Source organism: Pleurodeles waltl, chromosome 9 (genome assembly GCF_031143425.1).
Source record: "Pleurodeles waltl isolate 20211129_DDA chromosome 9, aPleWal1.hap1.20221129, whole genome shotgun sequence".
Taxonomy (NCBI): Eukaryota; Metazoa; Chordata; class Amphibia; order Caudata; family Salamandridae; genus Pleurodeles; species Pleurodeles waltl.
Window position 1 is genome coordinate 2,507,907 of NC_090448.1, and position 27,592 is coordinate 2,535,498.

The window sequence follows — 27,592 nt, forward strand, 5'->3', positions numbered from 1 at the left end:
GCAGACACTGAAATACGCGACGGGTGCAACTGCACCCATCGCACCCCTGCAACTACGCCGGCTCAATTCTGAGCCGGCGTCCTCGTTGCAGGGGCATTTCCTCTGGGCCGGCGGGCGCTCTTTCGGAGAGCACCCGCCGGCCCAGAGGAAATGTTTAAATGGCCGCCGCGGTCTTTTGACCGCGGTGCGGTCATTTCACGGCGGTACCTTGGCGGACGGCCTCCGCCGTCCGCCAAGTTTAGAATCACCCCCAAAGTGTCTCACTGGAGAGAATCCAACAACATGATTTATTCACACATAGGAGATTCCAGTAAGGGCCTCAGTGGAGTGAAACCACCCACTGGAATTTCTCACCCACAGGAGACACCACTAAGATCTCATACCTCTGATTGTAAGCATGTGGGGGCACATTTCTGAGGTCCCTCAGCCATCTTTACATCACTCTTTATGACACTCCGGTGGTGAACATCTCTCAACCATATCTATGCGGCCACGCTAAGTCACTTTCCGTGGCTTTGAATGACCTCCTAGATGTGGTGTAAGGCAAGGTAGCGCAAAGCATTGCGTAGTCTGGGAGGCGTTCCCTGGGCACTGCAGTGGGTGTCCCCAAGCACCACCTAGTAATTTTCACGCATCCCCAGATTTAGAAGAGCCTGTAAACTTGGGGAAGAGCCAAAACCTTACGCCTCCCCAGGGGAGGCGTAATGAGCAAAACATCTTCATTTCTCCTCGTTTGTTTCCTCCCTCTAGGTGTGGTGTGGTGCAGCACACACAGAAAGAGGAAAACGCCTCCAAGGATTGTTTTTGTGCAGGAAGGTGCTCCTTCCTGCAAAAAAAACAATCCTGCCTACAACGCAGACACCGTCGCATCATAGTGCAAGGGCACCGGCATTGATGCTAGGCTGCAAATTGTGCACCAGCGCAGGGAAAGGACAAGAATGTGCTGTACTGGATACATATGGTGCATTCCTGCCCTTTCCCTGTAGGGCGGGCCGCACTGTGAGGTAATTTGCTGCGCTGTCCTGAGCCACTGTTCCCTAAATATGCCCCTTAAGTACGCACCTCTTGGGGATACCAGGGGTCTCATTCCTGTAGTTGGTCCAGGACTCTCTCGATCTGCGTCTTCTTCTTTAATGGGCGCTGAAGCACTTGGAATGACCAGCTCCTGATCTGCAGGAAATGAAACAAAGAGTTTATCCAGAAGGTCTGCAGGGCAGCCAAACTTGCTCATTCCACTGTCCCAAACATTCACATTTTGTTCATTAAAATCCATGAAGAGTAAACCTCAGAAGGGGCAGAGCTTAGTGAGTGGCAGCTTTCTCTTTCTCTCCCTTTCTCTGTTTTCATCTGCTGTAGGAGTTGTAGCAAGAAGCAGTGAGAGTGAGGCAGGAAGCCCAGCTTGTCGCAGCCCCTCTACTAGAACCAATGAAAGGGCAGAGCCGGACAAGAAGGTCCAAACATGACGACTTCATAGTCCTCTGAGACCGAACCAAGGATGATGTTGTGTTATACAGATTTGCGTAGAATACCGAAAGGGTATCCAGGCGCTTGGGCAGGTCTGTAGGTATGTAGTCGCTAAAGTGCTTATGGTGGGTTTTGAGGAGCTAGTTGCAGCTGTACTGTAGGTACAATGAGCTTAGACGGATATCCACATCAGCTGTCTCATTCCCAAACAGAAGCGAGAGAGCTGCTCACACCATCTGAGGATAGGGGGAACATACAGGAATTTGTATTATCTTTGGGTACCACTGCCCCACAGCCTATCTTTTTTTCTGGGGTGCTCCTAACGCAGACAACAGTTAGGTTGTGTACTCCAAACAGATTCAGCCAGGCAGCCACCCTAGAATCACCATGGAGGCAGACACCAACAAAACTAATGTAGTAACTTTAAAGAATAACCGAGCTTGGGAGGGGGGAGATCAACAACCCCTTTCTATGGTGAATGTCACATCCCAAAAGCTCTGGACACAAGTATGGGGGTATGATAGGTGTAGGCCTCCTACGAGTGGTCCTTGATGTACCGTAGATGTACTCATTCTCTAAGGGGGAGGCTCTGCTCCCATGCCCCCCCAGGTCCATCAGTCTAAACCTTTACCACATCACTCAAGCTTATGATTCAAGGAAAGCAGCGTTAGAAATTTGCCTTAACCTCTATCTGAAACATTCCCTGGCGTGATCAAGAGATCAGCCAAGGCACTCGCAGAGGAACAGCCATTACTCTGGCGGTGCCCTGGCTGGTGACCCACAGAGGATGGGAGCCCGCTCCAAGCACTGCAGGGAGGTGAGGGATTCAACTCTACCTTTGGCCCAGATCGAGCCCAGGCCTCAGCAAAGAAAACTCATCTTCACTAGATGTAGACGCCTTCCGTCCCTGGACTGACAGTCACTTCCGGGGGAAGGTTCATCGAGCTCTGCAGCCGTGGGTTGCCGTTCCACTCATGTGTCCTGATGAAGACAGAACATGTGTCCCTGGGCTGCTCCTCAGCAGACCCAGAGGTGCACCTGGTGCTGGGGATCTGAAGCCTGGGCTGTCTGAGGGGCACAGAACCTATCTGTAACTACAATGGGACATTTCCGCTCCACTCCCCTAATCTCGGCCTATTGATGCACCAGTGCTGGGGATCTAAAGCCTGGAGGTATCTGAGGACCTACTGTGACTGTAGTGGGATCCCTTCATCTCAGCTGTGACAAACCCAGAGACTCTCACCTCTCCCATCAGCTGTTCTTGAGGCTCTGTGAAACCCTGCTTGGATACTGGAAGGACCTTCTCATTCCTTTATCCCTGTCAGGAGGGCTCATAGGGACCTCCCTATCCATCTCATCTGAGAAGAAGGCCCAGGCTGCAGAGAGCAGCAAACACTTTTCATCCCAAGCATTATTTGGGCTGTAGAGCTGCACTGTCTTTCAGTCCCAGACTCCTGCACCTTCAAAATTCCACTGTGTGCATTGGCCCAACCTTTCCACCTCTGCTCCGCTCCGCCAGGCCAAATGCTGCCACCTCTCGCCAGCTGGAGCTCGGTCGCCACCCCATCGCCCATAACAACTCAACCCCTACAACCTCCACTCAGCACTCAGGATGCCAACGCTCGCATCAAGAGCCCAAACTGGGCACCACCAGGGCTGGGCTGGGCAACTGAGACGGAAACACTCCAGGACTTGATGCGTACATACTCCTAAGTACTAATCGATGATGCTACTCAGCCTATACTTTGAGTCCCTTGGAATACTCCATTCATCCATCCATGACATTTCTCTCCACTCAGCACATCTCCCTCCATCCATGACATCTCCCTCCATCCATGACATCTCCTTTGCCCCAAAGGTGCTGATGAAACACAAGGGAATGGTGCCCCCGCCCCTTGAACCTGACATGCGGCATCTACAGGGTCCTTCACACTCCATCCAACCCTGGACGCCATCCTCCTAGAACTCAGTCCCACAAAGTGAGCTTGTCCTCATCAGAAACTACAACTTGATGGTTTCTTCAAGCCTCATCCACAATAATGATTACTTATTACTAGCTTCATACGCCACGTCTACTGTTCCCAGCACTTTCGGTAACACATACAATTGTCACCCAGTTTAATGGTACTCATTTCATGACCTTAGACAGAGAAGGCTACGTCAACTTTGCTCCTGATTACCACACATCTCAGCAGAGAGCGTGTAACTCCCTTACCCATGCAATGGTTTCTACAAGTACTTCCAAGTTATAAGGAGCAGTCAGGTTGGCACCAGTTCTCACTCCTGCACCAAATCAAACTTTTACTCCCAACAAGCACCAGACCTGCCTTATCGCTTAGCGAGGTTGGCACCATGTACCGCACTGGCCAAGGCTTCCCTCTCACAGTACCTTCCAGTCACTGCCTCGTCTTCGGATAGTGACAATACAACCGTACTGAGGGCAGTAACCTACCAGAGCACACCTCACTACTTTGTGCAGCACAAGGACAGGCAGGCAAGGAGACAGCTGGACAGACAGATGGACAGACAGACAGACAGACAGACAGACAGACAGACAGACAGACAGACAGACAGACAGACACACTCTCTCTCTCTCTCTCTCTCTCTTAAAACCAAAACACAGAGGTGGAAGTGGCTAAACTGAAGTTAGAGTTACATAAGGTAATAATATTTGAGCTTACGTTAAAAAAACACAGAAATTCACTGAAACAAACAAAGGATAAAGTGACATTATAGGTAGGTGTTGAAATAAAAAAAAACCTAATGTTCTAAAAATAAAAATTCACCAGTTATACTACATTGAGCTAACTGTAACTTGCGCCCACCCTGCACTGCTCAAGTAAGATCTTATTACCACACCTGACTATAATGCCACGCTAACCTTTGCTTTATTCACTGAATTTCTAGTGTTTTTCTTTAATGCAAAGTAAGATTTTCTTACCATGCCTAACTATAAAATAATGTTAACGTTGCATTTTTTTAGTGAATTTCTGTTTGTTTTTTATCATATTCATTCAACTCGAATTACAAGCAGCAGGACAAGTATTTTTCCTATTAGTGGTGGAGGGCGAGCGAGCTGCTGTGAATTGTCTGTTTAGTCTTTGGAAACAGATTATTCATGGTACCCTGTATGCACCCATAAGAAATATATGTCAGGTCCTAAGTGGAAGATGTACCTGGAGCGTGTACTACATGGACAACTGTTGGGCTTCAGGACTGGAAACACGGTCTACAAAATGGAGAGTAGGGGTAGCCTTCTGGATGAAAGATGCATAGTGCGGCCATTCCTGAAGCGGTTGTGTTGAGTCAGGACCCAGAGTGCGAGAGGACTGGGGACTGCGGTCTCTTCAGAAGTGCAGGGGTGGCCCTTTTCCATGTCCTGCAGTTTTGTTCTTTTCAGGTGTGACCCCCGGCAGGAGGATAGGTGGTGTGGCATGATTGAAGACTTCCCATGTCCTGATTTTTCCCTCATTCCCCGAGATGTGATTCTCCCGACAGACTCACAAGTGCATATGGTGCCATCGTTCGTCCTGTTGGAGCCCATGTTTTGGGTCTCTCTGGGCAAGAGATTCACGGCCCGCAAGTCCTTCCTGCTGACATGAGGAGACAAATACTGTCTCAGGAGAATCCAAAAACTCTGTAACTAGCATTTAGAAGGGGGCTGAGACCCCAAGTCCCAGGAGCTCTCACTAGCTGGCGGTAGACGATACCCCACAGGAGAAACTTCTGAGATCCAGAAGTGGTGTCGATGAGCACCCGCTCCCCAGGTAGGTAAGAGCAGATCACCTGGCAACGTTCTACCGAGGGAGCCAGTGATGCTGAGAGTCGGACACTGAAAGTGACCCTACAGGAGGAGGGTGCCCCGAGAAGAGGACTCACAAAGAAATCACAGACAACATTGACACACTGTGGTGCCCAGAGGGAAGTTAGCAATACAAGGGCCTATGCTGAGCTCCCGTGTCCACGTATCTTCAGCTGCTCCCAGCTATGCCTCGACTTTCCCTCGGCCATCCTCGCTGGCCTGGAAGTGTTGCTGGGGTTCTCGCGTGTATTATGTTTGCTCGACATCTGCATCAAGGGGTCCTTGTGCTGAGAGGCTGCCCTCCATGTTCTGAAGGCCTCATCTTGCTACCAGAAGTGCTGTGGGCTACTTTGGACTGAGTCCTGACCAGCGGTGCCCCTGCTCTGTGCTACAACTGGCTATTCTTGCAGTGGGCCTTGTGGCCTCTGCTTCCCTGGGGAGTTTGGAGTGTGGTCTCCAGGAACGCATGTAGTCTCCGAGTAGGTTACCTCACCAGCATGGAGAAGTAAGTCCTGGGATGGGCTGTCCTTCGGCATGGGTGCCAGGTTTGTTTGGGTTTTCTGTTACTGCTGTGAGAAGAGCTTTGGTTGCTTCCAGGCTCATCTGCTCTGCAGTCTGTACAAGTGTCTGGGAAGAAGGGGCTGCAACCAGATGGCTGCCTTTCATGGACTAATGACACTAGAAAAGTGATCACACTCTAATATTCTCACTAGGGCTCCCGGAGACATTGGACACACCCAGGCACTTCCACTTTTGGCATCAGAGCACTGCAGGCACAACAGTGGGCGCCACAAACAGAGACAAAGCCAGTGTTTTAGACAGAAGCTGAATCACTCAATCACCATAAGCATTGCTGTCTTTTTTCCAGTAGTTGATTAAGACATTCCTGTATTGCAGTTTACACAGTTGTGTAATATTGTAGGCACAGAGATAAAAAACAACTCTTATGTAGGACTTCTGAGTCTCTAACCCCACACCGCTTTCGTGCGTAAGCCTTGGCCCTCCCCGCTACCCTGAGTGCCAAGTGCTAAAGGATTAGGTGCTTAATACTCTGGGCTCATAGCAGGGCGGCCCCAGGACACCAGAGGTAAAAAGGCTCAATAAACACAACTGTAATCCCTGTGTACCCCAGGGCTCGCAAGAGAGATCTGAGAGTTAGGTTCAACCTTACAAACATAGAGTGGACAAGCTGAGACAGGTTTTGATTCAGGTCTCTGGAGGATGCCTTCCGGTTGATAGTTTGAGGGTAGGGCTTTTTACTCTTAGAGCCCTACCGGGAACCCTGCAAGGCACGTTGTGGGAGAAGTTCCAAGCTACAGATGATATTTAAGTATGTCGGGAACACCAACTCCTTACTCCAGTGCAATTCTGTGATATGAGAGGAGGACCAAGAAGTCAATGGGGCTCGGGCAATCACAAGGATCCCACTTTTGTAGCATGAAGGTGAGAATGAGCAATGGTCGCCTGCTCAAGGGGTGAGTGGTGTGGAGGGGGTCACTGTGGCCATGACATCTGCTCCATTGCCAGTCTAGAGTGGTGGTTGTCGCTGATGCAGGCAGGTGGAGGTGGCTCCATGCGGCTGCAGCGAAGGGGTGGTGTAAGACTACTGCAGAGTAAGGATCGACCACCGACAAACCAAGGCGAACTCAAAAAAGGTGGAGAAGCCCAGGCCCTGGGGGAGGTGCACGTGCTACAACCTATCCCACGCCCTCGGCAGAACACTTACTGTCCGTGCAGGGAGTCAACCCATGATGAAAGTCAGCGTGTGGGTGCTCAGAGTTAGGGGCGCCTTTGCTGCCCACGACCACAAGTGCTGCAGTGGATTGTGGTCAGAGGAAGAGAGCGGTGAGTGTGTGGAAGGGAGGACCACACGCCTATTAGAGAGGGCGAGAGGAAGGTGATCTGGAGGGAATGTATGACATTGGGACTCGAGACCTCTCAGCAGCGCAGACTCTGATGCTGCAATGCTGCCTGTGTTATATTGTCAAGTTCTTAAAATATTTTATGTAGTCAGTATCTGCATTCTATCCAGTATTACATGAAGGTGATTTGTACCATTACCTCTGAAGATGACACAGGATGTGAATTGCTCCCTAATCAAGATGATGCGCTGTGGCACTCCCATTCGATGTCAAGACCGTCCAGTTTCTTTCTAACTGCTTGGGCCGCGTGATGCCTGTGCCCAGTGGCTACTGGTGTGTCAGGTCTGATCTTCAGACAGCTGTGAAAGACCAAGGTGGAGGGAGCTCTTCACAGACACAAGCAGATGTATGTATGTATGTAAAGTAGCTTTAGGTTTCACTCACTTCTCGAATGATCATCGCCGGGTCTCCCCTCCGAGTCCTGAGGGGCAGCAGGACACAGCTCTTCGGTATCCTTTACCTTCAGTGAAAACACTGATGTAGCAATAATGGGGCCTGTGTAGAAAAGGAAACAGAAATTAATATTCTGCCCACCACGTGCAATGACAAGATACTACGAAAGATTAGGGCGACGTCTGCCCAGCACCCCAAGATATTGACAGAATCTAGTGTAGATGACTCCGGGATGCAGTCAGTGAGAACCCCCTGATTATACCCCTGAGTGTTAGAGAGGAGCAATCTCTGTGCAACAGCCCAGCAGACACTAGTTCAAGTGCAGCTGTAAAACAAACCTACACACCTCACATGACCTCTCGCCTTACAATACATGGGGGCTCAGATGCTTTGTGGGGAGGGTTTCTGCCAGCTGCATTATTTACATGAAGCTTTATAAGTTACCTGAGGTCATGTGACATGGCTGAAGTCATGTGACATGGTGACAGTTGTATGCCTTACTTGCAGTCATTTGATATTCAAAAAGATAAATGACTTGCCTAAAATCCTGTAGAATGCTTCAGTTCATAAAACTTGCCTGCATTCATGACATGCATGAGATCCTGAAGACATGCCTGCTGTCACATAACAGGCTTGACGTCATGTGAAATACTTAGGGTGATTTGGCATTCCTGAAATGACATGACATGTCCGCATTCATGTGATGTGCCTGACCTCATGTGGCATGCTTGAAGTCACTTCACATGTTTAAAGTCATGCAACATGCATAAAATCATGTGATATATCTGAGGTCACATGGTGAGCTTGGTCATGTGACAGGCCTAAAGAGAAGTGACATTCATGCGTTCATGTGACATTTTTAAGCTCAAATGAAATAATGCAATTTCAAATCAAGTGATATGCTTGTGGTCATATGATGTGATTGAAGTCTCATGGCCCACTTGTAGTCATGTGAGTTGCATCTCATGGTCTGCTGGAAGTCATCCGAGTTGCATGTGATTAAGTGATATAGCTAAGGTCACATGACATGCTTGATATTGTGGTCGTATGACATGGCCTCAAGCAATCAACAATGGCATGACTATACACAACGAAAACTAATGTTTGTCCGTGCACATAAACAGATGTCAATTCAGTCATTTATACCACGACGCGCACCGGACAGGAACCAGCTCAAGTGTAAATATTTTACCAGCTAGCATCACATTGCAAAATGTCTGAAGATGCACCACAAAAATACATCGCTTTCACCAAACCAGAAACACGTGTGGACACACTCCTACACGCACAGCTTTCTTCGTGAACAGAAGTCTTCACAGAGAGCCCACTCCCAGTAGACACCCAAGCCCGTGCTAGGCAGAGTCTTCGGTCTGTACCAGACCCTTTTTGAGTAGGCGAGTTCTGGTGCACAATCAATGAGACCAAGGTGGCCAAACCCCTACAGAGCACAGCCTTCACCTTGTACAGAAATCTTTACAGAGAGTCCACACTCAGCAGACACCCAAGCCCGTGCTAGGCAGAGTCTTCGCTCTGGACCAGATGCTTTCTGAGTAGGCGAGTTCTCGTGGACAATCAATGAGACCAAGGTGGCCAAACCCCTACAAAGCACAGCCTTCACCTTGTACAGAAATCTTCAGACAGAGTCCACTCCCAGCAGACCCCCAAGCCCCTGCTAAGCACAGTCTTCAGTCTGTACCAGACCCTTTCTGAGTAGGCGAGTTCTCGTGCACAATCAATGAGACCAAGGTGGCCAAACCCCTACAAAGCACAGCCTTCACCTTGTACAGAAATCTTCACAGAGAGCCCACCTTGACTGCGGGCCATTTCTGCAACACCAGAGACCATAAGAGCAGAAATGACAAGCTATTGCACACAAGGAACAGTCACCAGTGGGAGAAAAACTTCAGAAGGCTCTGAACGATCAGGCTAAGCTTTAGAATCCCAAGACACTTCAGGCTAAACATAATCACAAAAGAGATTTCACAGCAAACGTAAGCACAGCTGAGACCAATATGATTCACACCAATGACAAACAACTAACAATTTATGAGTCAACAACTACTTCACCTTCAATGCAGATGAGAAGGTAAAAGTTGCAACCGCAGCACTGAGACTGCGACTAGAAGATCAGCATCCAGCATGTAGGCATTGCTGGCCGCACGCTCACTGACACTGTCAGAACTACATAAAGGAAGCAGGTCGTTCTACAAACATCCCAGGGAGTGTCACTAGTTTAAGGTCATTGTGAACCTCACCTATAACAGACCCAGGAAAGTTGTGACTCATGTGAACGCGCCCCCACAACTCCTTAACCCTACCCTCCTTGCCACTGTTGTGTCGGATGGAGTTTCATCGTATCACATCAAGGTCGGCCATATAATTATCCCTGCAACAACCAAGCACACACCCACAATAGTGGTATTTGATGAGGAGGGTTTACACCTCCTACACATGACCCATCACAAAACCATCAGGATGAAAAAAGTCTGTGGAAGAAGCTGTGGGTTGGAACTGATCCAATTCAAAGCATGACTTGCACAATGATTACTGGAACTCGCTATCCACCATCGCTGACTGTTGCAGTAGGACTGAACGACAAAGCAGTGTGCAACCCGCCATACTTCACAGATCACCAATTTACCTCTAATAACCAAATCCTTTTCAGAAACGGTGCTCATTGTATGGGTTTTCAATCTCTGGTGAATATGCTGTAGTTCAAACCTACCACTGACCACCCAATATGTGTCACAAAAGAGCATCATGATAATGGACTTCACACACTAGGTGGACAGAGCAAAGAGTGGAATAGCTGCAGAAAACAGGGATCGCTCAGCAAATCTCCACCCCAAAGTACACATCTGGTCACATGGTGGGCATTGTGTTTATGTGTATCCATGGAGCATTGCAGTGCACCCAAGCCATGCTCAGGCCACTAACGGATCCACTTATCCATAGGGGAAGGTACTTGCCTCACTCATGCAGAGCCCTTTTGAAGCAAATCTTTTTCTCTCTCAAATGAGCTCCTAAGAAGACTGGGGGCATTCAGATTCAGATCTGCCCGCAGGTAAGTACCCGCGTCTTGAGAGGGCAGACCTGGGGGGGTTTAGAGGAGCACCAGAGAGGCCACAGGTCAGCACCAAACGCACACCCTCAGTGGTGCAGGGGTGGCTGGGTGCAGGTTGCAAACACAGCGTTGGGCTCCCAATGCTTTCCTATAGGGGAACCCAGGGGGCCACAAAGATGCTGCAGGGGAAGTCCAGGAGGTCAGTTCCGGAAACCAAAGGCTGGGGAAGGAAGGGGCTGCCTGCTGCACTTTGCTGCACAGAAGGTCGGATTCCGCGAGGCCAGGGGGCTGCAGGTGCATGGATACCTTTTGGCGTCAGGAATATTCGTCGGGTTCTGTCCCGGTCAGGGGGGCACTACGGATTCAGGCTGCATGTGTTGTCGTCGTGGACAGAAGGGGTCAACCCAGTGTGGGCACTTGCTCAGAATCACCTGGGGACCAGCTCTAGTTGGTTGGGCCACCTGGACACGGCTGTGGGCGTCGAGTGCAGAGCGGACAGCACTTGCGGATCTGGGGAGGCTCTGGAGTCCTTGGATGGAATTTCCTCTTGGGCAGGGCAGCTGTCCTCGGGAGTTCTTGGTCCTCTGGGGTGCAGGCAGTCCTCTGGAGGCTTTTCAGGGGTTGTGGGTCCTGCAGGATGTGTCACCTTATTTCTGAAGGGCTTTTGAGGCTGGAGACAGGCCGGTAGGGCTGGGGCCAAGTCAGTTTGCATCTTCAGTCTTCTCTGCTGGGGGTCTGCCTAACAGTCCTTCTTCTTTCTTCTTGTGAGGTCGCCAAGGCTCTGATGGGCTAGGTTCAGGGGAGCCCTTAACTCCTGGATTTAGGGGCTTTACAATGGCTACTGTCCCTGAGGGTGGCTACACCCTTACTGTGTCCATTCCCTTTGGGGAGGCGGACACAGCCCTAACCCTATTGGTCCCTGTCCTCCAAACCAAGATGGAGAATTTTGAAAGGAGGGGCTCACCTCAGCTCTGAACACCATAGAGGTGGTCCCAGCTGAGGTGGTCACTCCTCCTTGTTTTCCCTACTTTTCCAGCTGGACTTGCGTCCAAAAGTGGGGCTTTGTCCTGGGGCGGGCATCTCCCCTAGCTGGAGTGCCCTGGGGCACTGTGACGAGAGTACTCGGTGCGGTACTCAAGGTGGAAATTAAGCTCACCGAGGAGGAGGTAGTCCTCTGATGCCAGGGCCTGGGGGTAGCGATGTTTACAACGTCGTCTATGAAAGCTGTGCGGGCCGGGTGGCCTGTACACCAGGGTGCTGCAGATGGAGGAGTTGAGGTTGGAGTGGACTAGGAAGTGAAGGTGTTCCATGGTGGTGCATTGTTCTTCTGGGACGGCCTTGACACGTAGTGAGGACTTGCGTACGATGGCACATCCTCCACCCGGGTAGGAGGGCTGGTCCCTTCTTACGATGCTGTATCCGTCGGGAAAAGTCATGGCAATGTCTGGTCCCGAGGTGGGGTTGATCCAGGTCTCATTAAGGAAGGCGATGTCTGGTCGGGCGGCGTCAATCAAATCCCAGAGTTCTGTGGCGTGTTTGTGGAGGGAGCGGATGTTCAGGAGCATGCGGTTGATAGGGTTGTGGAGGTTGTTGGTATCTCTGTGTGCAGAGAGTACCTTCAGCTTGTTGAGACTGGCACTGAAGTTGCAGTTCCTGCAGGTGAACAGTCCATGGGTGTCCCTGGGGGAGATGATACAGCACTTGCTGAGACGTCCGGTTTTGAGTAGGAGGAGGGTCTCGGTGTCATAACGGAGGCAGACCAAAGGGTGGTTTAACGGGGTTCCTAGCACTGGGCGTTGTCCGGGAGCGGATGGGCTCAGACGGGCTTGCCTTTGGCGCACCTGCGGCGTGCACTGCACGCAGTCATGCTGCAGCCGCCATTTAGAAGAGGCGGGTGGGGGGAACAGTCATCTGGGAGGCGGGAGGGCAGGAAAGATGCTTCACGGGGGAGGAGGGCAAAGGAAAGGAGAGGAGAAGGAAAGGAAAAGAAAAGGAAAAACAAGTGAAAAAAAGACAGACAAGCAAGAGTGAAAGAGGGCAGAGGACAGGAGGAGATTTGGAAAAGAAAAGGAAAAACGAGTGAGAAAAGGCGGAAAAAGCAAGATTGAAAGAGCGACAGAGAGAAAATACTTACTGGTGACGGCCACTGGACCACCAGCGATGAGGCCGCAGGGGCTGGCTGCAGGCCATGCCCATGTGGGCAACACCTACAGTGCGGAGGCTGTGCACTGTGCAAGGTTGGGTGCTTATAGTGGGCTGGCCTCAGGGATGGCCACAGGCCAGGTCCAGTGGCTAAATGCCTCCGTGCATGGCCAGCGGTCGTCCACTGTGGTGCTTGGATTAACGAATGGTAATGAAAACCAGTATAGGTTAAAAACTATAGAAATTCACTGAAAGTAAAAGGTTACAGGGACGTTATAGTTAGGTTCTGAAATGTACTCATACAAAACCATAGAAATTCAGCAGTTATAGTCAGAGTAAGTAAAACTCACACCCTAAGGTAACTATAGCTTGCGCCTTCGCTATGCGCAGCTAACTTCTCCACATATTATATCATCGATGACATCTTTCATTTTGTCACTGCAACACTTGCAAATAAAATTATTGATGAGAAGACTCTGCATGACGAGGACGTAAATTATAGTTACCTCTTTTTATTTTACAATAATATAATAATTAAATGTAACAGTATTTGTTTAAAAGAATATTACATTTAAATTAATCCTAAACATAACCTTTCATAATGTTTACAACATAATAAATCAATATAAACATTTTACTTTAAGAGGGCTTTTTAAATACATCTTTAAACAACAATTATAAGTTAATGAAATATTCAATTTACAAATAAATCAATTGTACCCTAGCATTTTTTTTGTTTGATGTACACCTACAACAAATATATGAAATCAACTTACATTACTGTGTAACATAAACATGCTTTAGTGTTTTTTATGTTAATTAACATTTTAAGGTTTTGCCATATGAAGAACCCCCCATGGCGGCGGAGAGCTCACCAGTAACTTCACAGGATGAACCAGGCGCGGGGGGTGGAGACATGGACCTTACACTCTGTAGTAAATGTGTACTTGGAAACGGTGAAGAGCCAATCGCAGTAAACTTACTACAAAGTGTACGAGTAAACTTACACCTGGGGATGCACTCGTGTGCAAGGCTACCTGTGCGTGAAGACACGTGTGGGTCACACCTCAACCTTAGGTGAGGTCAACAACTCACAGAAAGTACTTTGTAAATATGGCTCGGGAGTCCAGGACCACGTCACTCCTTGGGGGGAAAGTGTAATTAATGAAAATGTTCAAAGCAGCCCTGAGCCCCTGGATCTGCCCACATCATGGCGAGGGAGTCACTCACCCAGTGAGCTCAAGGCTCTGTGGATCTCAGTCATCACACTCCTGTAGAGCTCCTTCTGCCACTCACGCAGCAGCGTCCGCTCGGCCTCCGAGAAACAGGCGGCGACATCCTGGAAGGTGAGTGGCCCCTGAAAGAGAGGACCCCGAGAGCGTCAGGAGCCGCCTGCTGGGGTCTGCTGGGGTCTGCTGAGACATGGATCTAGGCAGCAGCAGCAGCAACGCAGCGTCCAGGGCAGGAGTCAAACTGGCACTGCACCTTTGCACAGCGGGGGGTCCCAGAGAAGCCCCCTTGACCAGAACTCCCTCTATAAATGCACCCCAAAAGAATGAACCCCAGCTCAAAGTGGACACCTTCTCGTGTGCTGACTTCATGATATTAACTTATACCTTCTGGAAATTGGGTTACTGGTTGAGTGCATCAGGAAGGAGTGACAGTCCCCCCCCCCCGCACCCCCCCCCCCCCCCCCCCCATCCCAGGCTGTGTCTTTGACTCTGTGCAGCTCTTTCCATAAAATCGCTGCCTCTCACACAGGCTTATAGTAATAATACCACAAACATACTCAGAAGGTGAGTGACGGGCCACTCACCTTGTCCGAGGGCTGCTGGGTCACTCACCTTCTCCGAGGGCTAGTGGGTCATTCTTCCCTGGCGGAGGTCACTCACCTTGTCTGAGGGCTGCTGGGTCATTCTTCTCTAGCGGAGGTCACTCACCTTGTCCGAGGGCTGCTGGGTCACTCACCTTGTCTGAGTGCTGCTGGGTCATTCACCTTCTCCGAGGGCTAGTGGGTCATTCTTCCCTAGCGGAGGTCACTCACCTTGTCCGAGGGCTGCTGGGTCACTCACCTTGTCTGAGTGCTGCTGGGTCATTCTTCCCTGGCGGAGGTCACTCACCTTGTCTGAGGGCTGCTGGGTCATTCTTCCCTGGCGGAGGTCACTCACCTTGTCCGAGGGCTGCTGAGTCATTCTTCCCTGGCGGAGGTCACTCACCTTGTCTGAGGGCTGCTGGGTCATTCTTCCCTGGCGGAGGTCACTCACCTTGTCCGAGGGCTGATGGGTCATTCTTCCCTGGCGGAGGCCACTGAGCTCCAAGTGAAAAGTCAAGGTCCGAACTGCAATTAACACTGGTGAACATCCATCAAACTCCTGCCAGGGGCCTCACTTCTCACAGCTGCAATAACTGGGGTAACACCGGGCGTGGGGGAGGGGCACTGACTGCCAGGAGCCGAGGCACACAGGAACGTGGCAGGCCACAGAACACTGATCACTAGAGATCGGAGCACCGATCAATCACCAGGGCTGGGGGCAGTGATCATCAGAGCTCAGGACACCGATCACCAGAGCTGGGGGCACTGATCACCAGAGCTGGGGGCACTGATCACCAGAGCTCAGGACACTGATCACCAGAGCTCAGGACACCGATCACCAGAGCTCAGGACACTGATCACCAGAGCTCAGGACACTGATCACCAGAGCTCAGCACATCGATCACCAGGGCTGGGGACACTGATCGCCAAAGCTCATGACACTGATCACCAGAGCTCAAGACACAGACCACCAGAGCTTAGGAAAATGATCACCAGATCTCAGGACATTGCTCACAAGGGCTCAGGGCACAGATCACCAGAGCTCTGGACAGTAATCACCAGAATTTAGGATACTGCACACCAGAGCTGTGGGCACTGATCACATCGGCTCAAGAAACTGCTCGCTGGGGCATTGATCACTAGAGCTCAGGGCACTGATCACCAGGGCTCAGGGCACAGATCACCAGGGCTTGGGTACTGATCACCAGGGCTTAAGACCCAACTCACCAGGGCTTGGGCACTGATCACCAGGGCTTAAGACCCAATTCACCAGGGCTTGGCCACCGATCACCAGAGCTTAGGAGAATAATCACCAGTGTTTAGGAGAATAATCACCAACGTTCAGGACAGTCATCACCAGAGCTCAGGACACTGCTCACCAGGGTTCAGGGCACAGATCACCAGGTGTACGAAAGTACCCTCTTTCTTGGCAAGGTTACCCCCTTTTTCTGCTTGATGTCAGTGTGCTTGACTGTGTTCACTGGGATCCTGCTAACCAGGAGCCCAGTGATTATGCTCTCTCTGCCAAAACTCTATTTCATCCACAATTGGCATACTGGTGCCCCCTTATAAGTCCCTAGTATATGGTACCTAGGTACCCAGGGCACTGGGGTTGCAGGGGATCCCTCTGGGCTGCAGCATATAATTTGCCACCCATAGGGAGCCCAAGCAAAGGGTTCTGCAGGACTGCCATTGCAGCCTGCGTGAAAAGGTGCAAGTACCCTTTCACTGCCAGTTACACTGCACCAGGTCACTGTAAGTCTCCCCTATGGTAGGCCCTCCAGGCCAGAGGACAGGGTACAAATACCTGTGTGTGAGGGCACCCCTGCACTAGCAGAGGGGCCCCCACGAACTCCAGTGCCATTATTATAGACTTCGTGAGTGCGGGGACGCCATTTTCAGCATGTACTGGACATAGGTCCCTATCTATGTCCAGCTACATAATGGTAACTCCGAACATAGGCGAGTTTTGTATCAAACATGTTGGAATCATACCTCAAGGCTTTTACAAGCAGTGGTTGTATGATTCCATGCCCTCTGGGGGCTCCTCAGAGGACCCCCAGTATTGCCAATGCAGCCTTCTGAGGTTTTCCAGGCAGCCCCAGCTGCTGCCACCTCCCAGACAGGTTTACGCCCTCCTGTTGCTTGAGAAGCTCAAGCCCAGGAAGGCAGAACAAAGGAGTTCCTTTGGGAGAGGGGTGTTACACCCTCCCCCCTTAGAAATAGGTGTTACAGGCTTGGGAGGGGTAGCTTCCCCAAGCCACTGGAAATGCTTTGAGGGCACATTTGGTGCCCTCCTTTTATAGACTAGTCTTCACAGGTTCAGGGACCCCAGTCCCTGCTCTGGCACGATACTGCACAAAGTAAAGGAGAGTGACCACTCCCCTGTCCATCACCACCCCAGGGGTGGTGCTCAGAGCTCCTCCAGAGGGTCCCTGGGTTCTACCATCTTGGATTCAAGGTTGGCAGGGAACTCTGGGAGCATCTGAGTGGCTAGTGCCAGAAGGTGACGTCAGAGCCCTCCCCTGATAGGTGCTTAACTGGTTAGATGACCAAGTCCCCTTTCAGGGCTATTTGGGGTCTCTCCTTTGAGTGGTTCCTCAGATTCAGATTGCAAGACTCCAGCAGGAATCCTCTGCACTCTCCACTTCGACTTCTCACCAAATAAACTGCATCTGGACTCTTCAAGACCCTACAAGTTGCAACAAAGAAGCAAGACACCTCCTGCAACATTGTATCTACGGCTCCTTCCAGCAATTGCAACACATCCTCTGAGGACAGCCCATCTTCAGCCTGCATCAGAAGAAAGAAGGAATCTCCCTTGGGGTGAAGGAGTCACTCCCTTGCTTCTTCAGGCACCAACTGCGACAATGACCAGCTGCTTGGATCCCCTCTCCTGCTGAGCTGCATGGATTCTGCATCACGGGCGGTGGACTGAAGTCATCCTGACAGTCCTCCCTTCCCACTGTCCAACTTTGGTGGAGGCAAGACTTTGCCTCCCCACGCAAGACAGTACCCATGTGCACTGCGTCTTTTGCAGCTGCCAAGGCTTGTTTGCATCCTGCCTCCAAGATCTTTGTGCATCTTGAAACTCCAGCCCCCAGCACTCTATCCTGTGACGCACAGCTCCCTGAGTGGTTCTCCGGTGGCGTGGAAGCCTTGGGCGTAGTCCTGCGTGTGGCTCTTCTGCTATTTTCCTGTCCCCGTCCTGTGGGACTCCTGTGTGTGTTGCCTGGTCTTCTGTGGGCTCTCTGAGTTGCTGAGGGTCCCCACTGACTCACCCTCCTGGGTAGAGTCCACCTGGTCCTTCCTGGTCCCTGGCAGCACCATTTTCCGCAAAGCGCGAGCTTTGCGTGTGCCAAGGCTTGTTGGCGGACTCAGACGACGCAAACCTGACTGCAATCCTCCATCCAGCATGCAACATCACTTGCACCCTCCAGGAACTTGACTTCGTCTTCTTAGGTGCAGTGCTGACTTTTCTTCTTCACCGGTGGTTCACCTTTTGCACCTTCATCTGGGTTGGTAGGGGCTCCTGGCCTTCCTGGACTCTTCTGTGATTCTTGGACTTGGTCCCCTTCTTCCACAGATCTTATTGTCCAGGAATCCACTGTTGGTGTCTTGCAGTCTCTTCTTCTTCTAATTTCTGGGTGTGTTCTGGGAAAGTTACTGTGATTTACTCCTACTTTCCTGGTAGCTGGGGTGGGTTTTGGTACTTACCTTTGGGCTTTTCTATTACTCCCAGCTCCCCTCTACACACTACACTTGCCTAGGTGGGTGACCAACTTTCGCATTCCACTTTCTTAGTATATGGTTTGTGCTCCCCCTAGGCCCAATTCTAATTATTGTGATTTTCACTAATTGCACTGTTTTAAAAAAAGTTTGTATGCCTATTTCTGCATACTACTGTATATAATTTGTGTATTACTTACCTCCTATGGGAGTTTAATCTCTACGGTAGTTTTGGTATTTGTGTCACCAAAATAAAGTACCTTTATTTTTGTAAAACTGAGGCCCTCATTATGACCCTGGTAGCGGTGATAAAGTGGCGGTAATACCGCCGACAGGCTGGCGGTATGTATCGCCAAATTATGACCATGGCGGAAAGATCTCCAAAAGACAGCCAATGTACCACACCGACCACCAGGGCGGAAACAATAGCCACCACGGCGGGAGCCGCCTACAGCCAGGCAGAAGTCAATGTTCCGCCCACCATATCATAACCAGACATTCTGCCACCTTTTCCGGAGCGGTACCAACGACATCAAACGACTCGCGGAAACTGAGCTCAGAAGTGAAAGGACTCACCTTTGGAGACACAGGGAAGAACCACGCCACCATGGAACCAGAACTGCATGTGTTCCCGATGACACTCTACGTTCTGCTCCACCATGTACACCAACGGCGGCAAAGACGACGACGGTGAGTACAGCCGCCTAGCACACAAGGGAGGGGGGGGAGGAAAACGGCAGTGACACACACACACACCATACACACAAACAGATGCATTAAAAAATCAATTTTACCTTGTAACTCGGCTGAATAATGCAAGGACCAAACGATTTCGCAAAAGTGTCTGCAATAAGATCAACACAGTAGAAATAATAAGTTAGGCAAGATAATAGATATATACATATGTACAGAAAAAGGGACACAGCCCAGTCCACAATTTCCGTAGGCCACATGGCCACAGGCCAAAGTCCAAGGCCACACATGTCACCTGCTTCAACACGGAGGGAACACTGGCGGGGCATCAGTTTGTAAATAGGCAGGCACCTCAGGGGGACAGGAGGGGGCACCTCAGCCGAGAGATGTAACAAGACCACTGGTTCTGGAGGGGGCAACGTGCCCTGTGCTTCATCCTGGGAAGTGATTGCCCGCAGTCTCTCAGATGGGTGTCATACCCACTGGTTCTGGAGGGGGCAACGTGCGCTGTGCTTCATCCTGGGGAGTGATGGGCCACAGTCTCTCAGGTGGGTGTCATACCCACTGGTTCTGGAGGGGGCAAAGTGCCCTGTGCTTCATCCTGAGGAGTGATAGGCGACAGTCTCTAAGGTGGGTGTCGTACCGACTGGTTCTGGAGGGGGCAACATGCCCTGTGCTTCATCCTGGTTAGTGATGGGCCACAGTCTCTCAAGGTGGGTGTTATACCCACTGGTTCTGGAGGGAGCAACGTGCCCTGTGCTTCATCCTTGGGAGTGATGGTCCACAGTCTCTCAGGTGGGTGTCATACCCACTGGTTCTGGAGGGGGCAACGTGCCCTGGGCTTCATCCTGGGAGTGATGGGCCACAGTCTCTCAGGTGGGTGTCATACCCACTGGTTCTGGAGGGGGCAACGTGCCCTGGGCTTCATCCTGGGGAGTGATGGGCCACAGTCTCTAAGGTGGGTGTCATACCCACTGGTTCTGGAGTGGACTGGCCACACAGCAGCCCATGGACACAGGATTACACACCATCTGTCGGCGGTGACGGCTGCACAATGGTGGTACTGCTGGTGGGGAGAGAATTCTGCCCATCCCCTGCAACCCCAGATGGCTGCACAGTGGTGGAGCTGCTGGTGTAGGGAGGCTCCTGCCCATCCCCTGAAACCTCGGATGGCTGCACAGTGGTGGTGCTGCTGGTGGGGGGAGGCTCCTGCCCATCCCCTGCCACCTCGGCCGGCTGCACAGTGGTGCTGCTGCTGGTAGGGGGAGGCTCCTGCCCATCCCCTGCAACTTCAGACAGCTGCACAACCATGGTTGTTGGTGGTGGCTCCATCACAGTTCCTGGTCCAGACTCCTTGCCCTTCCTCCCTGCTGGTGCAGGCTCCTTGATCTTCCTGCCTGCTGGTGCAGACTCCTTGCCTTTCCTGCCTGCTGGAGCAGGTTCATTGATCTTCCTGCCTGCTGGTGCAGGCTCCTTGATCTTCCTGCCTGCTGGGGCAGACTCCTTGGCCTTTCGTGTGGCAGGTGCAGGCTCCTTGCCCTTCTTGACGGCTGGTGCTGTCTCCCTTCCCTTGAGGCTGGCTGGTGCATGCTCCTTTCCCTTTATTACATGTGGCCTGGGTCCCTTTCCACCACGAGGGTGTGTGGTTAGGACTGGGCCCATGGACTGTGTGACTGAGGTGCTTGGCTGGGTTCGTGATAACCTGCCCATACGTGCGGGACGGGGGGAGGGGTTGGGAAGAGGTCAATGGTGGATAGGAGCAGTTTTTTAGGGGCATTTGGATGGGAAGAGGGAGAAGGAATGGGAGTGGAGGATAAGGGAGTGGTTGTTGGAGGTGCCTGTCTGTTGCTTTTGGGTGCAGGTGCATGGGCTGTATGCTATTATGAGGTGGATGGCTGTTGGGTGTCTGAGTGCCTGGGTTTGTGTACCTTAGGGGGGGACAGACACAGTGGGAGAGGACACGGGATGTGTGCATGGATTTTGTGGAGGTGTCTGCCAGTGAGGTGTGTGTTCTGGTAGGTGTGGTGATGATGCTGGTAGTGGATGATGATGTAGTGCATGCAGGTGTGTGTGTGGACGTGGCTGGGAGGGAGGTGGTGGAGGAGGGGAAGACAGTGGAAATAGTGGATGTTGGTGTGTCTGCAACTGGATGGTGTTTGTGTGAGTGCCTGTGGGATGAAGTGTGGTGCTTGTGTTTGCCTGTGACACTTTTGGGTGTTATCTTGTGTGCATGCTCATCTGCCTGTGTGCTTGGGATAGGTTGGAGTTGAGGGGAGTGGGACTGGGCAGTGGAAGTTGGTGGGAGGAGGGTAGAAACAGGGACAATGGCTGCCATCAGAGAAGAGGCCAGAGCCTGAATCGATCTCTGTTAGGCTGCCAATCCACTGTGAATGCCCTCCAGGAATGCATTAGATAGTTGCATCTGGGCTGCCAGCCCCTGGATGGCATTCGCAATGGTTGACTGCCCTACAGAGATGGATCTCAGGAGGTCAATAGCCTCCTCACTCAGGGCAGCAGGGCTCACTGGGGCAGGGCCTGAGGTGCCTGGGGCGAAGGAGATGCAGGTGAGCGGGCACGGGCAACTCGATGAGGGGCTGCTGGGAGGGCGGTGCTGGTACGGGGGTGGCGGATGAACCTGTAGCTGGGGTGGTCACAGAAGTGTCCACCACCATCATGGAGCTTCCATCGGAGGAGGTAGCTGTGTCAGAACTGTCCCCTCCCCTCACCCTCCGTCCCACTGGTGCCCTCAGCGTCGGTGGACTCTGCCTCCTGGGTACTGTGGGATGCAGCTCCCTCCGTCGCCAGTGCCTCTGCTCCTCCGCCAGATGATGCTAATGCACATAAGGACAGGATGACAAAACAAGAAAGGGGGGGAGAGAGAGACAAAGGATACACTGGGTCAATGGTGCAACAACAACCCCGTTGGCATACACAGCACCCTCACACACAGGGAACAGGCCCACGCAATATGCATTACACTACCAGAGAAACAGCATGCATCCAAGGCATGGGGAGGGGCACACACTGCCAAATGCAGCACAACTGGGACCCATGCAGCCCTGACCAGTAATAGATGCCTACGAACTAGGTAGCTAAATTTGCCCTTCTGCACCCTAGCCACCAGGGGACCTACTCTGCAATGTCAGGCCTGGCCTAGGGGCGCCCACTGACACACATCCCCCACCCGGATACCACCCTACCATGCGTAAGTTGAAATTATGGGCACTGTACTCACCCCCTGGTGGCTGCTGTGTTGCCCTCAAGTGTCCATCCAGCTCTGGATAGGCCACCGCCAGTATGCAGGCCATCAGGGGGGTCAGGGTTCGCTGGTAGGCCTTCGCCAGCTGGGCCTCTGCCGTCTTCCGTGCCCATCGTCTCCCGTCCTCCCACCGTTTGCGACAGTGGGTGCTCCGCCTGCCATAGACCTCCAGGGTCCACCCCTCCTTGGCGATTGCACGGCATATACCCTCCTTTTTATGGGCGCTGACCTGCAGAGGCAATACAGACAGGAAAATAGAATTAGACAAACAGTCCTGCCTGCTGTTACACATATGGCCCACCATACCCCTTCACATCACCATTTACACACACATGGCCCAGCACACAACCTTTATGCCGCCAAGAGGACATCTACCCACCCCCCCTTACACAAGGCCATCACATGCACAACTCCATGCATTCATGCCACATGCATCGTGCTCACAGTGTACTCACCTGTTGGTCTGGAGGCCCATACAGCAGTCCGTACTGGGGTAGGACCCCATCCACCAGTCTCTCCAACTCCTCCAAAGTGAAGGCTGGGACCCTTTCCCCGGTCACACGAGCCATGGTAGGTTCCAGACACAGTTCACAGCAGCACATGCAGTGCAGGTCCTCTCCTATGGAAGGTCAGGTAACAAGTGAGGATTCAAATAGAAAATGGCGGTCATATCTGCGGCGGTGCGTACCGTCACCGCCGGCGTACATCACCATTGGCCACTGTAACCCATAGGGCCCAATGTTACCCAATGAGGAGTTGCACGGCGGTTCTCGACCGCCTCCCGCAACAGCAGAATTACCTCTCTTCCACCTGTCCCTCCACACAGGACAGGCAGACGCCATTTCAGGGGGTGGGCAGGCCCTGGAATAATGCTGTGTCACAGGATATATTAGCACATACTGGACAAATCACAATGACCCATTTCATGTTTACAGGATGCAAAGTTCAGTTCTGATTCCATTGTTTGTTTGTGACCAGCTCCTCACTCTTGTGTCCCTTAGATACCTACCACTGCAGAAGAATAGGAGATGGAGACATACCCTGTGTACAGACCCCTGGTGGACTTGGCTACACTGGAGGACAGGCACATAATACTCATCTATGGACTGGACAGGGCCACAATCACTGAGCTGTGTGCCCAATTGGAGCCTGACCTGATATCTGCTATCCGTCACCCAAATCAAATCAAATCAAATCATTAACATTTATAAAGCGCGCTACTCACCCGTGCGGGTCTCAAGGCGCTAGGGGGGAAAGGGGGGGTTATCGCTGCTCGAACAGCCAAGTCTTTAGGAGTCTCCGGAAAGCGGAGTGGTCCTGGGTGGTCCTGAGGCTGGTGGGGAGGGAGTTCCAGGTCTTGGCCGCCAGGAAGGAGAAAGATCTCCCACCCGACGTGGAGCGGCGGGTGCGAGGGACGGCAGCAAGTGCGAGGCCAGCGGAGCGGAGGGGGCGGGTGGGGACGTAGAAGCTGAGGCGTCTGTTGAGGTATTCCGGTCCCTTGTTGTGGAGGGCTTTGTGTGCGTGGGTGAGAAGACGGAAGGTGATCCTTTTGCTGACTGGGAGCCAATGCAGGTGTCTCAGGTGTGCGGAGATGTGGCTGTTGCGGGGTACGTCGAGGATGAGGCGGGCCGAGGCGTTTTGGATGCGTTGCAGGCGGTTTTGGAGTTTGGCTGTGGTCCCGGCGTAGAGGGTGTTGCCGTAGTCCAGGCGGCTCGTGACGAGGGCGTGGGTCACGGTTTTTCTGGTGTCGGCGGGGATCCAGCGGAAGATCTTACGGAGCATGCGGAGAGTGAGGAAGCAGGCGGAGGACACGGCGTTGACTTGCTTGGTCATGGTGAGAAGAGGGTCCAAGATGAAGCCGAGGTTGCGGGCGTGGTCTGCGGGGGTCGGTGCGGTGCCGAGGGCCGTGGGCCACCAGGAGTCGTCCCAGGCGGACGGGGTGTTGCCGAGGATGAGGACTTCCGTTTTTTCAGAGTTCAGCTTTAGGCGGCTGAGCCTCATCCAATCTGCGACGTCCTTCATACCCTCTTGTAGGTTGGTCTTGGCGCTGGCGGGGTCCTTGGTGAGGGAGAGTACAAGTTGGGTGTCGTCGGCGTAGGAGGTGATGATGATGTCGTGCTTGCGTACGATGTCGGCGAGGGGGCTCATGTAGACATTGAAGAGTGTCGGGCTGAGCGATGAGCCTTGAGGTACGCCGCAGATGATCTTGGTGGGTTCTGAGCGAAACGGAGGGAGGTAAACTCTTTGGGAGCGGTTTGGGATCCCCCTCTTGTGCAAGTGCTATATGGACTCCATTTCCTGGCAACTGGTTCTTTCCAAGTGACAGTGGGCTTGGCAGCAGGAATGTCACAGCAAATGTTCTCAATAGTGCTGACAAGAGTGTTGTCTGCCCTGGTAAAACACATGTGCAGCTACATTGTTTTCCCCCAGGTTGAGGATTTGGCCACTGTGAAGGCTGAGTTTTATGCAATGGGACATATCCCAAAAACATAATTGGGGAGATTGATGGAACACATATTGCATTTGTGCACCCACGCCAGAATGAACAGGTCTTCAGGAAATGTAAGAGTTTCCACTCTATGAATGTTCAGATGGTGTGCTTGGCGGACCAGTACATCTCCCACGTCTATGCTAAGTATCCTGGGTCAGTTCATGATGCCTTTGTCCTGAGAAATAGCAGCATCCAAAATGTGATGGCCCAACTACAGAGGAACAGGGTGTGGCTAATAGGTGAGCCCTGGTTCCCACCCAGTAGATGTTGGTGTATGCCTATGGTGTGGGCCATATAAGATAGTGTGTGGCTAAATGTTGTCCCTCAATATTTGCAGGTGACTCTGGTTACCCCAACCTCTCAAGGCTACTGACACCTGTGAGGAATGCCAGGACAAGGGCAGAGAAACGTTATAATGAGGCCCACGGGCGAACCATAAGGATAATTGAAAGGACCTTTGGCCTTCTGAAGGCCAGGTTCCGGTGCCTCCATCTAACAGGTGGATCCCAGTGCTACTCACCCAAGAAGGTCTGCCAGATAGTGGTGGCATGCTGCATGTTGCATAACCTGGCCCTCAGACGCCATGTCCCATTCCTGCAGGAGGGGGAGGCTGGAGATGCCCCTCTGGCAGCAGTGGACCCTGTGGACAGTGAGGATGAGGAGGCAGAGGATGAGGACAACAGAAAAATTGTTATCCGACAATAATTCCAATGACATACAAGTAGGACAGTGTTACTTCACATTTCTATGACTTTTGTTTTAATTTGTGTGCCAATGGCATGCTGATATTTTCATCTTCTATACCCACTTACTGTTCCCTCTGGCAATTAATTTTGCAGCTATTGGTGAACTGATATATACTCCTGGTGTGATCACTACAGCCAGCTACAGGTCATTGATCTATGCTCATTCTCTGTACAGTGGATTTGCAATGTTTCTACCTGTTACAATGAATAAATATTTGATATACATGACATACTCCAAAATTGTTTTCTTTCAAAGGGGGTCTATGGAAGTGCTAATATATGGAGGGGCAAGTGCAATGGGGTGGGGTGGTGATGGAGGAAAGTCCATGGTATTGTTCCAGTCTGTTTGTAGCACAGGTGCATTGTCCATGTGGACATAGGACGGGGAGCAATGGCAGTTCAAGGTGGAGAGGGTGACAGAGTGGGACACAAGGGTGACAACCAGGAGAGTCTCATTTCCTGGTGGCGGGTCTTGGCAAGTGTCTCTGGCTTCTGTCTGGATCGCAGGGAACGTTTGCGGGGTGGTTCACCTTCTGCAGAGGGAGGGTGCTGGTGGCCTGTTGGTCCTGTTGCGGGCCTCCTGGCCACTAGCGGCAGTGGAGGTGGAAGGCTGTTCAGATGTCTGGCTAGTGGCAGGGGCCCGCTGGTGTGAGACTGTCTCCCTCATAATGTTGGCCATGTCTGCCAGTACCCCAGCAATGGAGATCAGGGTGGTGTTGATGGCCTGCAAGTCCTCCCTGATCCCCTGCTACTGTCCCTCCTGCAGCTGCCTGTTCTCCTGCACATTGTGCAAGATCTGGCCCATCGTGTCCTGGGAATGTTGATAGGCTCCCAGGATCTCTACGAGAGCCTCCTGGAGAGTCGGTTCCCTGGGCCTGTCCTCCCACTGGTGCACAGCAGTCCTCCCGGCTTCCCTGTTGTCCTATGCCTCTGTCCCTTGAACCGTGTGCCCACTTCCACTGACCCCAGGTCCCTGATTGTCTTGAGGGTGAGATGTGCCCTGGGGTCCCTGTAGAGGTGGAAAAACTGCTGATTGACATGTCCTGGGGACGAAGGTATGGGTACCCTGGGTGGGTGCTGTGGTGGTGTTTCCTGATGGAGGAGGCTCTGTGGTGGTGTGTGACTAGGCCTGGGTAACTGGCTGTCCAATGGTCCCTGATGAGCCAAGTAGGTCATCCAGATCCTGAAGACCAGAGTTACTGTCATCACTGTGGGCCTATTCAGTTGGGGGACTGGATAGTGCTGACACCTCCTCTCCGCTGGCATTGGCTGGGGTATCTGTAGGGATGTAAATGCAGTGTTATTGTTTCTGTGTGTGACATATTGTGCATCTGTGGGTTGCCCTCTTTGTTTGTATTTGCCCTGGCATCTTTCACTTGTGTATGTTGGTGTATGGTGGGATTGTTAGTTCCCCCTGGTGTGCATGCGTTAGTGATGAGTGTCCATGCAGGGCTGTGAGGGGTGTCCATGCATTGGTATGGCATGCAGGGCTTGGCATTGGGATGAGTGAGATGTGATGGCGGGTGTGTGGGAAGTAGTGGAGTGATGGGAGGGAGGGTGAGGGCGAGGATATTTGATGGCATGCAGGTGGGGGGGGTGAAAGTAGTAAAGAGTTGACTTACCAGAGTCCAGTCCTCCAGCTACTCCTGCCAGGCCCACAGGATGCAGTATTGCCAAGACTTGCTCCTCCCATGCTGTGAGTTGTGGGGGAGGAGGTGGGGATCCACCGCCAGTCCTCTGTACTGCGAGCTGGTGTCTTGCTGCAATGGAATGTACCTTCCCCCGTAGGTCATTCCACCTCTTCCTGATGTCATCCCTAGTTCTTGGGTGCTGTCCCACATTGTTGACCTTGTCCACAATTCTCTGCCATAGCTCCATCTTCCTAGCTATTGATATCTGCTGCACCTGTGCTCCAAATAGCTGTGGCTCTACCCTGATAATTTCCTCCACCATGACCCTTAGCTCCTCCTCTGTGAAACGGGGGTGTCTTTGTAATGCCATGGGTGTTCTGTGTTGGTGAGGGTGTGTTGGGTGATGTGTTGGGGTGTGTGATGTGTAGTGCGTGAGTGGTGTA

General features: G+C 52.0%; 1 protein-coding gene across 4 annotated transcripts in view; it reads right to left on the minus strand.

Annotated features, from left to right (window-relative positions):
* The window catches only part of LOC138258808 (zinc finger protein 583-like), a 79,041-nt gene extending 63,623 nt beyond the window's left edge, over positions 1-15,418 (minus strand). For all 4 annotated transcript variants that reach the window (XM_069206046.1, XM_069206045.1, XM_069206048.1 and 1 more), the window contains exons 1-4: positions 15,052-15,418; positions 14,018-14,144; positions 7,573-7,683; positions 1,063-1,170 (exon numbers count right to left, since the gene is read on the minus strand). In XM_069206046.1, coding sequence (XP_069062147.1) covers positions 1,063-1,170; positions 7,573-7,683; positions 14,018-14,144; positions 15,052-15,075 — 370 coding nt within the window. In that variant the 5' untranslated portion in view covers positions 15,076-15,418. The remainder of the gene's footprint in view (positions 1-1,062; positions 1,171-7,572; positions 7,684-14,017; positions 14,145-15,051) is intronic.
* Between the last annotated feature and the right edge of the window lie 12,174 nt (positions 15,419-27,592).